At 32.6% G+C, this 11155-nt stretch overlaps 2 protein-coding genes and 1 long non-coding RNA gene across 3 annotated transcripts; 1 reads left to right on the forward strand and 2 right to left on the reverse strand.

Annotated features, from left to right (window-relative positions):
- Positions 1–268: 268 nt before the first annotated feature.
- LOC104742590 (scarecrow-like protein 5) lies at positions 269–2873 on the reverse strand. The gene is made up of 2 exons (XM_019236378.2): positions 2586–2873; positions 269–2093 (listed from the first exon to the last, which is right to left on the reverse strand). The coding sequence occupies exon 2, from the start codon at positions 2078–2080 to the stop codon at positions 467–469; it is 1614 nt and encodes a 537-aa protein (XP_019091923.2). The 5' UTR covers positions 2081–2093; positions 2586–2873; the 3' UTR covers positions 269–466.
- A 2590-nt stretch (positions 2874–5463) lies between these two features.
- LOC104742591 (pollen receptor-like kinase 5) lies at positions 5464–8348 on the forward strand. Its single transcript, XM_010463610.2, has 3 exons — positions 5464–6325; positions 6600–7280; positions 7356–8348. Exons 1-3 carry the CDS (start codon positions 5617–5619, stop codon positions 8039–8041), a joined length of 2076 nt encoding a protein of 691 aa, XP_010461912.1. The 5' UTR covers positions 5464–5616; the 3' UTR covers positions 8042–8348.
- Positions 6504–7017, reverse strand: LOC147928812 (uncharacterized). Its single transcript, XR_015579378.1, has 2 exons — positions 6878–7017; positions 6504–6795 (listed from the first exon to the last, which is right to left on the reverse strand). It is a non-coding gene; the product is annotated as an uncharacterized LOC147928812 (long non-coding RNA).
- Positions 8349–11155: the final 2807 nt, after the last annotated feature.

The following is an 11155-nucleotide window of genomic DNA, read 5'->3' on the forward strand; positions in this document are numbered from 1 at the left end:
AACGCTCGATTGAGTAACTACAGTAATATTTTTATCACCTTCAAATTGGTTAAAACGCTCTACTCTTTAGGACATCCGATTAATCAAGTAGTATGTCAGGTCTCTGGTGTTACATCAACTTAATGATTGCTTGAAAAGCACAGGGTCTGCATTATCCTAATCTCGTGCTTAACAACGACATAAACAAAGTGAATCATCCCTTCTATGTAAAACCAGAAAAGTCATCATTAATTTTTCACATCAAACACACAGAGTTGTAACTTATAAGTTTGATGTCAAATCATAGTTTGTTTGAAAATTAGAAAAACATACAACATAAAAACATATGGGGTCATCAACAACACTTACTAGTACAACATTTGACAACTGTTTCTTCGGATCATGAGTTTTTTTTTTGGTTTATAACTTTTACAAACAGATTCTAATCTCTCATAAATTTCTCAAACCAAGCAAAGTTTTTATTTTGTTACCTCCAAGCACAAGAAGTGATCAGAGGTTGATTCTTCCATCCTAAATACAATGCTCCATCTCTTTCTTCAAGGGTATACTTCTCTGAATAACTCTCAAGCAATCCTTTGATCGTTGCGTTCACATACGAGCTCAACGGATACGGTTTAAAACCCGCCATGTGAAACCTAGACCTCCATTTCCCTAGTGGCTCGTGCCTCTCTTCTCTTTCGACACCTTCACATGCTATAAGATTCACAACCTCTCTAGCCAAACAATGCTGCTCAACATTGATCCTTTCCTTGTGATCTCTAGCGAGTTTCACATCGATAGATTCGAAAACCGCCAAGTAATGGTTCATTGTCTCGACAAACCGGGGAAGAAACGGGGAAGTGTTTGTATTCGCTTCTTGTTCGACCAAAGTCACAACGTTCGGTGACAAACGTTTGACCAGTCTCAACAATCTATCTCTGTGATTCTCCACCGTTACACTCTCATCAGGCATGTGGTGAAGAACGAGCGGGAAGTTAACGGCAAGCGCTTCTCCGTTTCTGACTCCTAGCTTCTCTATTTCGACTTCCGTGCAACACAATGCAGCTCCATGAAACTCAAACGGCACACCACACATTTCAGCTAGCTTCCCGAGTCTCTGTCCTACTAATTCAAGACCTCCTTGTCGAGCAAACGATGATCTCGGATCATCAATACCCGTGATCCTAACTTTAGGAGGTCCACCAGGTCGAGCACCGAGAGCACGGATCAAACTCACCCACTGACCGCCCTGAGAAATCTGGAAATCGATAATGTGCACAAAACTTTCGTTCTTCACAGCTTCAGCTATAGCTCCATTGGCAGATTCGTATCCGAATTTGAAATAAGGGCAGGCTTCATACAAGATATGCATATAAGTGAGAAGCTCAGGACCTGTCGGGTCTTTGCATCTCAAAGCTTTATAGATGGAGCTACCAGAAGAAGCTAACCGAGCAACTAGCCCTTCAAGCATATAAGCTCCTAAACGCTGAACAGGCTCACCAGAAACAGAAACCATTTGCTGTAACTGAGAAATCAACCAATCAGTCAATTCCAAATCATAGCTTTCAACGGCCATAGCGCATTCATAGAGCACTCCTTTTAAATCTCCCCTAGAGATCATCTCCATAGATCTATACATAGCAGAAGAAACAACTCTATGTTGCTGTCCAAACCCACCTTGATGGTTAAAGCTGTTGTCTAAATCAGGCTCCATCATTGCAGTCTCCAAATCTTTAAGCATGAGACTAAGCTCTGTTTCGTTGTTGTTTGTCGCAGAAGATCCGCTTAAAGGAGAGTTATTGTTGTCTTCAGGGGAATGAGTAAACCGGGATGAGTTGTTATTGTTGTTGTTGTTGTTGTTAGCTTGTGAAATGGGACTTTCATTAGAAGAAAAGCTTGTGGTTGAAGAAGAATTGTTGTTGTTGTTGTTGTTGTTGTTGTTCATGTTAAGACAAGGATGAGACTTGGTGCCTGAAGAGGATTCAAGTGTGCAGTAAGAATCAAATGTCTGAACAGAAAGATCCATTTGCTTAACTGAAGATTGCGGATGGTAAAACATTGAAGATCCATCTTGAATCATATGTTTCTGTGTAGCCTCCATATCAAAACTATCTCTGCAACCAAAAAATACAGTTTCTGAGATACTGAGAGATTCTAGTTTTTGAAACAAGATACTAATGAAGAACGTTAACCGTTCATCTTAAGATTCATCATTGAAGAGACTATTCAAGAAAAGGAAAAAGAAAAAAATCTTTAAAAGTTTGGATCTTTATGTAGCATAGATTCAATTGAAGATCAACCAGTAGAGTAAAAGTGTAAACAAGATAGAAACATGAATTCAATTATCTGTAGATAGGACAAAGTTCAAAGATTTTTCAAAGATAACTGTTACATAAACCCTAAAAGCTTGATAACTCAATTTCGACACAGCTTGAACCAGAAACAAAGTAAGTTGTATTGTACAATTAGATTGAAACAAAGAGGAAGAACAACAAAGATTTAGGTAAACATATCACAGAAACAAGAACTCAGCAAAAGCAACCGACAGAAGAAAAAAGACTCGATTTGATTGTTAAAAGATGGAACTTTGAAATCAAGAATCTCACCTGGTTGTTGTTGAGTCTGCAGAGATTGAGAGAGATTCTTGAGGTTTCAAGAAAAAGATTTGGTTGGTATTTTTTGATCTGGAAGCTTGAAGGCAAAAAAGAGAGAAGTGCTTTGTTTGATTACCACTTGCCTACTTTACTAACACCCAGAGGGGAATAATAATAAAACGCTCACCTCATTTCATTTTTATCCTCATCTCTTTCCTCAAACCAAAGTACCCCTTTGACTATTCTATTTTACTTCTTTTGCCACTGTTGTGTTTGTGTTCTGTTTTTTTTTTTGTGCCGCGTAAATTATTTTGTCGCAGTCAATATTAGTATGACGACGAGTAAACAACTGTAATATATGATTCGAAATAGATTTTGTCATGCATTACATCATTCATTTATTATCTGAGATATATGATAGAATGATTAACATATAATAAATGTTGGAACATGAGATGCTAAATGTTGAATTAAATAAAAAGATTTTTGAGTTAATGAGAGTGGTTGAAATGTCGTGGGCTGACCATCTTTTACCAGAGTCAGTTTCTTTTTTTTTTTTGTTTGTTACGTCATTCAACTTGTAACAGTTTTTGTTTCTTCTGTTAATCATTCTTTTCTATAATTTTAAACAAAACAAAAAAGGGAGACTATACAACAAAATTACCTAAAAATATTAATGGAATCAAGGTAAATCGTTTTGGAAATAGAATGATAATGTTGCATTTTCTACTATTATAACATTAAAACACGCTACAATAAAAATTAAAAATGAATTTGTACTGTTTTGTATTTTTATGTATAGTATATGTAATATAATTCCAATCCTTGGTGATAGAGTGAAACACTTTGAACAAAAAACAAAAATAAACAAGAAATGAATGAAACACGAGCAAAAGAAAAGAAAAAAAGGGTAGTTGTCAAGTGAGTATAAATAATAATAGCCCATGATTCTTCATAATAATATAATGTTAAAGTCTTTGGAATAAAATTAAACAAACGTACGAACCGAATAATTACGATGACTCAAGAAAATTAAACAAAACAAAACATGATGAGGATTTATTATATTCAATGTGTGGACGGATGTATGAAAGCAATAAACATCTTTTTGTTTCCCTTTTTGGTATAACCTTGATGAGTCCTCAATGAAAAATCAAAGCACTATATACATAGTTAATGTTATCACCAAACTCACCCCATATATATACAGGTATAGCATGATTTATATAGTATATGCAATACGATATAATTTCAACTTAAAATTTATGCTGATGGGTTTACCATACTAAGATTGTTTCCTAATTTTATTGTTACAACTCGTTTTTTTTTTTTTTTTTTTTTCATCTTTTAGTAAATGTATGTATTAGGCTATTAGCCAAAAGCGAGGGTAAAATGGTCCGCTGAGACCTATTTCAGTATTACATCGATGGGATCGAAAAGAAAAAAGATGAGATGAGATGAGATGACACCAAACGTGCAAGCCAGGTGTTGGTCCAACACTTCTCACTTTGAGGCCTAAAAGTTTGTGATTATTCCCTGCCTTTTTATCCTACCATTATTTTTATTATTTTTAACTAGTAGTAATACAACTACCTTTTGTACATAAATGTGATTTTTATTTCGTGTTCAATCTTTAAAGATCAGTGTGTTCAAAATAAAAAAAATATTTGGATGTATCATAGAGTTGTTTAACTAATGGTACATTATGTATTAATAATGAATTCCCAGAGAATTAGTTTTAAATTTTTCAATATATGGACACATAACACATTACAACAAAAATGGATAGTCTCTACTCTCTAGTCTCTACTAAATGTTTCATCCAAGACATTGTAGTTACGTACCAAACTATTGATGAGAATTTAAAGCGGAGATGCTACTGAAATATCGTGTGTGTGTATTCGTATGCACTGTTAACTGTTAAGTCTAGAAAAGGATCTCTTTGATCAAATATCCACTTTAGAAATATTTCCAGCTGCACGAACAAAATGGTGTATGTATGGACATGCCCGGACGCTGCAGAAGCAGCAGAAATGTGTACTTGGGAAGTTCACACGTTAAGATCTCATGCCGACCTTATTGAGTTGTCCCACCATCACTTTAAAGCCCTTTGACCCATACCGCGTTGTTTTTGAGAATTTGAGAATTCAGATTTGACCTCCCATTTCTATAGTTTTCTTTAATTTCTGTATTCTACCTATGCAACTTAATGTTTTATTTTGTTCTCTCGAGTAACAACACTATGTCGGGGAAAAAAATCAACTCATCCGAGTTATGACAAATAACAGAATTTCAAAAAGGGCATTCACTAAGTCATCATCTATGATTACTCTACTAGACTTTTGAAAAGATAACAAAAAGTTTCTTACTAGATCTCTATGTAAGAGTCTGACAGACTAAATTTCGGATCAAAAAAAAGAAGAAGACAAGCCTAAGTTTTACCCCCGGCATGGCCAACAAAACCTATCGTTGATTTATCAAACATGACGAAAAAGAACAAACAACTAATTTTTACAATGTATGGAAAAAAAACATATCATATGATGCGTGGTTGGGGCGGCACATCTGTTACAATGTATATAACATAACATATTACTTGTTTAATTCGTTCATATACCCTCATCATATATAATTATTACTCCACCAATTCATGCCTAATTACTGAAATCAGTTATACCAAAATTAAGTTTCATCAAGAGGAAAAAAAATATTTTGGTTAGAACAAAAAGCAAATGACAAATCAGAACAACAAGGATTACATGTATATATAACTTAAACGTTAAAACAAGATAATTGAATGGTTATCCAAAGATCTCTCTCTCACCTAATAATAATCATAAGATGACACAAATCCAAAAAAAAAAAAAAATCATAGCTTTCCCAATTTAATTATTTTGCTTTGTCTATTCTTGGTAGGTTTTGTTCTTCTCTCTTCCGTTCACACAATTTCTTGGCTTTCACGAAAGACAAAAAAAAAACAAAGGAAAGAAAAAGAAAAAGATTTAGCAGCGATAAAATCGATTCCATTGCGCGTGTAACCGCAATGCGAAATTGGGAGAACCTGGTTATGCTTGCGTGTAACACGGCGTCGAAGAAAAATCTACCTTCTTGCATTTTTCTCATCATCTTTACCACCGTGTTATGTCCGGTGGCAATGTCACAGGTGGTTGTGCCAGGTTCAGATGCAGATTGTCTCTTGAGATTCAAAGATACATTAGCAAATGGTTCAGAATTTAGTAGTTGGGATCCATTAACATCACCATGTCAAGGAAATACAGCGAACTGGTTTGGTGTTCTTTGTAGCAATTACGTTTGGGGGTTACAACTCGAAGGAATGGGCTTGACAGGGAAATTGAACCTCGACCCATTGGTTCCTATGAAGAATCTACGTACCATAAGCTTCATGAACAATAATTTCAATGGACCAATGCCTCATGTCAAGAGGTTTAGTTCGTTGAAGTCTTTGTATTTGTCTAATAACCGATTCTCGGGGGATATACCAGCGGATGCATTTCAAGGTATGCCGCATTTGAAGAAAATATTGTTGGCAAATAACGCATTCCGAGGAACAATTCCTTCTTCTCTAGCCACTTTGCCGATGCTTTTGGAGTTGAGGCTAAATGGTAACCAGTTTCAAGGGCAAATACCATATTTTCAACAGAGGGATCTTAAGTTAGCTAGCTTTGAAAATAATGACCTTGATGGACCGATACCCGAAAGCCTTCGAAACATGGATCCAGGCTCTTTTGCAGGTAACATTATTTTCAACGTTATATATATTAACATTATCATATAATGCTTTCTGAATATTATATACGTTAATATTCCTAAAAAGGTTTTTGTGAATTGTGATGTCGACATTAACTTTCGGGTATCCATGTTTACTTTGGTCTTTAATTCATTTTTCATATAGTTGAACCCAAAAAAAAACATTTTTAATATAGAATTTGCATAAGATATTTCAAGAGTTGATGCATTTTTAATTACATGCCATGACATTAACTTTTTGTGCTGTGTAAATTGTAGGTAACAAAGATTTGTGTGACGCTCCCTTAAGTCCATGTTCCCTTTCTTCTCCGAAAATTCCTGATGTTCCGGTATCTCCTGGTGATCCAAAATCTCCTACTACTCCTCCCATGGGGGAAAAGACCGGATCCTTTTACACTTTAGCAATCATTTTGATTGTTATTGGCATAATACTAGTGATCATCGCGCTTGTGTTCTGTTTCATTCAAACAAGAAGACGAAGGTTCTTGTCAGGTTATCCTTCTGCGGGAAAGGAAAGGATAGAGAGCTACAATTACCATCAATCCGCAAACAAGACCAATAAACCCGCGGAATCCGTTGTGAATCGCACAAGGAGAGGATCGATTCCTGATGCAGCTGGAGGCAGGCTTCTTTTTGTGAGGGAAGACATTCAAAGATTTGGTCTTCAAGATCTTCTTAGAGCTTCAGCTGAAGTTCTTGGTAGTGGAACGTTTGGTGCTTCATACAAGGCAGCGATATCTAGTGGACAAACCTTGGTCGTGAAGAGGTATAAACATATGAACAATGTTGGACGAGACGAGTTTCATGAGCATATGAGACGTTTAGGGAGATTAAACCATCCTAACCTATTGCCTCTCATCGCTTACTATTACCGTAGAGAAGAGAAGCTTCTAGTCACTCAGTTTATGCCTAATAGTAGCTTGGCAAGCCATCTTCATGGTATGTTTTAACATTACATTTTGCAATAATATATATTATGTGTGAGTCCTAACTATTTGAATTATATGTTCTCAGCAAATGATTCCACGGGATTGGATTGGATAACGCGTCTAAAGATCATAAAAGGAGTAGCAAAGGGTTTGTCTTACTTGTTCGAGGAGTTACCTACACTAACAATCCCTCACGGTCACATAAAGTCATCGAACATTGTTTTAGACGATTCATTCGAGCCACTGTTAACAGATTACGCTCTAAGACCGGTGATGAGCTCAGAGCATGCAAATAACTTCATGACAGCATACAAATCGCCAGAGTATAGACCCGCGAAAGGACAAATCATAACGAAGAAGACAGATGTTTGGTGGTTTGGTGTGTTGATTTTGGAGCTTTTGACAGGGAGATTCCCTGAGAATTACTTAACGCAAGGTTATGATCCGAACATGAGCCTTGTGACTTGGGTGGACGATATGGTCAGGGAGAAGAAAACAGGTGACGTGTTCGACAAGGGAATGAAAGGGATGAAGAACTGTAAAGCGGAAATGATTAATATGTTGAAGATAGGGTTGAGATGTTGCGAGGAAGAAGAAGAGAGGAGAATGGAGATGAGAGAAGCTGTGGAGATGATTGAGATGTTGGGAGAAGGAGAATCTGATGATGGTTTTGGTTCTGTGGATCATCATCGAGGGACTCATAATAATAATCATTTATATTCTTCAATGTTGTTAGACGATGATGACTTTGGTTTCTCGATGAATCGATGAGTTCTTTTAGGAATATTTAAAAAATTAAAAAAAGATGATGTTCCGGATCGGAGGATGTAGCTTCACCGGAGGAAAGAATGAAGACCATATGCTACGTACTGGGAGGTTTTCTTCTTTTTGTATGGTTAATGCAGATATGAAAATGTATGAGCAATATAATGACGGACTAAAACATGTATATATTATGTATCTGCGTTACTGTATATCACCATCATCATCAGCTTTAGGTCTTGAATCCAACGAACGATTTGTGTTTTAATATTTTTCCTTTTCGACTTTATATAGTATCATTCTCGTTGTGTTAAAAGTATAGATTTTTTTTTTTTTTTTTTTTAACCTTTATATATTATCATCATCAACTTTATGTTTCTTCTTTGGTCTTAGCATAAGTAGAGTTCTTCCTTTCTCTCAAATCTAAAACTCATGGTCTAGATGATGTATTTGAATATGTATTCTTAAGCAAAGAATAAAGAATTGATCATCAAAAAATTAGGTTTTAGGATTTTCATTTGGATGACAACTTGGACAAAGATTTAGATCCTTTAGACCATCCTCATTAGTCACATTGACTCATTTCTATGGAGTGTCTCTAAAAAAAAGGATTTCTTTAAATGTGTAAAAACTAAAAAGTTAGATTAGTGTCTTTAGAGAGACACTTTAAATCTCCAAAATAGAAGTACTTATTAATTTTAATATTAATGTACTTTTATGACACTCATAAATGAGATGATCATGATTAGTGTCTTTCACAGTTAAATATAATAAAACATATTTTCTTAGGTGCTATTATTGGAAAAGTGATTTGTAAATCCATATAGAATTGTAAATTATGAAAATCAAAACACATGAATTTTGAAATAACATGTTTTATATTTTGATTTGAAACTTCTATTTTACACTTTCAAATCTATTCAAAACATAATGTGGATTTTGAAATCCAAAAACAAATCATTAAATGAATAAGATGAGATTTTTAACAAGTATTTGTAAATCATAGAACCAAAATTGAATAAAATTTTTAAACACATAATTTAATGATTAAATTTTTTTAACAAGATGAGATTTTTTTTTAACTATTGAATAAACTTTTTTTGTAACAATCATAATTTAATGATTAAATTTATTCATAATTAAGATTTAAAAGAGTCATTAAAATTATGATTTACTATTGAAAGTTTATGGTATTATATAAATTAAGATTGTTATATAAATTAAGATTGTTAATAAAATCTTAACTATTGAAAGTTTATATAACAATCTTAATTTATATAATTTAAATCATAATTAAGATTGTTATATGGTATAATAAATTCACAATTGTTAAAAAAAAGTTTATTCAATAGTTTATATCTTATTATTATTTTTATTTTCATTTTCTTATAAATCATAAAAATAAAATATATATCTAACAAGTTCTATTATACATGAGTTTAAATTATATATTAATATTAGTTAAATTAAAATAATATTAAATTAAAATTATTTTATTCAATACACTAATTTGAAATTGATTATACATTATTATTATTACAACCATATATTATAATTATTTTTAATCATGGTTATATTTGTTGTATATGTGTTGTTGCATTTAAAATTTGTTTCTATGATGTCAATATATATATATATATATATATATATAATATTTCTGTTGAGTTTATACTATGTAATTTATACTTTATTGTAAGATGGTTTTCTTATTGTTACTATTATAGATTATATATGAAAATATAATTAGTTGTTGTAATATTTACGAAGTGAAATATTTTCATTTAAGAAGTAATAGTTAAATATTTAGTGTATCATTATGGTTTTTTCTAAGTTTTTGTAAATCTCAATGAACAATAAACTTTGTGGAATGTTCAGTTTGGGAAAAAATGTTGACTACCATTTGTTGATTTTATATCTTACAACTTGCGATGATTTGTTCAAATACAACATGCGAAAAATTGAACATTAATGTTCCCTTAAGAAAGTATGGATTACTTGCTTGGATGCTCCCAAGATGATAACAATAACTCCTAACGAAACAACAATCAATGTTATGTAAGCATATCTTTATCATCATGGATACTAAGGAGGTAATGAACACTCATGTCTTCCAAACCAAAATGAATCCACCACATAATAGAGGGAGAAATCCTCCAATTAGGTTCCAATGTATCGTATTGGCGGATTTACTTATAATTGATATGAATATCACTTCTTTATTCATTATATTAAGGCCACTATAATATTGAATGTTTTTCAGATGATAGTGTTCAGAGAATAAATGAGACTAAAACTATGATTTTTATCTTTGGTTATCATGTGTCTCAAGTAGGCTGCAAGTGCATCAAAACACCTGACTACTCTTCCATCACTTTCCACTTTGGAGCCACTATATACTTTATTGATAGATGATTGATCATGATTGTGAATCTTTAAAATCTATATATATATATATATATAATATAATAATAACAATCCGAATAAATGCGACCAACATTTATGTTTTTTCAATCGTATCTTTTGGATATTTTCTAAAAAATCATGATGGATCATTAATACGGTTATTTATGAAAAGTTACAATTGTTCATTGTAAAGTTGTGTTGATTAAAATATTCATATCTTTTGAAATCTATATATATTTATCTGTTTGAACTGTTTTCATTTTTTTTGCCATGACACAAAATCAACTAAAATTTCAATTTCAACGATTTATACATTTTTCTAAATTATTTTCTATCATTCATTCTTTTAAAAGTCAAGAAATTCCTCTAATTCTTGATTTAACAAAAGATTTTTAGAATGATGAATCTAATTTACATCTTTTAGTTAATTTTAAATATAAAAGTTTAATGAAAATACATAGAGTGTTTTTCCAAGATTTAGAAGGATTACATAGTGAGTTTTTGGATTTGACTTTTCAATATATTTAAACCCAGTCAGAAATAAATGCCACCAAAATTTGTGTTTTTTCAATCGTACCTTTTGGATATTTTTTTTTAAAAATCTGTAAAAAAAATAAATTGTATCTTTTACAAAGAGTTGTGATTGTTCATTGTAATGGTTTTTTGTAAAGTTGCAACTGTTCATTGTAGAGTTGTTTTTATTCAATTATTCGTATCTTT

This window comes from Camelina sativa, chromosome 14, assembly GCF_030686135.1.
Source record: "Camelina sativa cultivar CO46 ecotype springtype chromosome 14, ASM3068613v1".
In the NCBI taxonomy this organism is placed as follows: domain Eukaryota; kingdom Viridiplantae; phylum Streptophyta; class Magnoliopsida; order Brassicales; family Brassicaceae; genus Camelina; species Camelina sativa.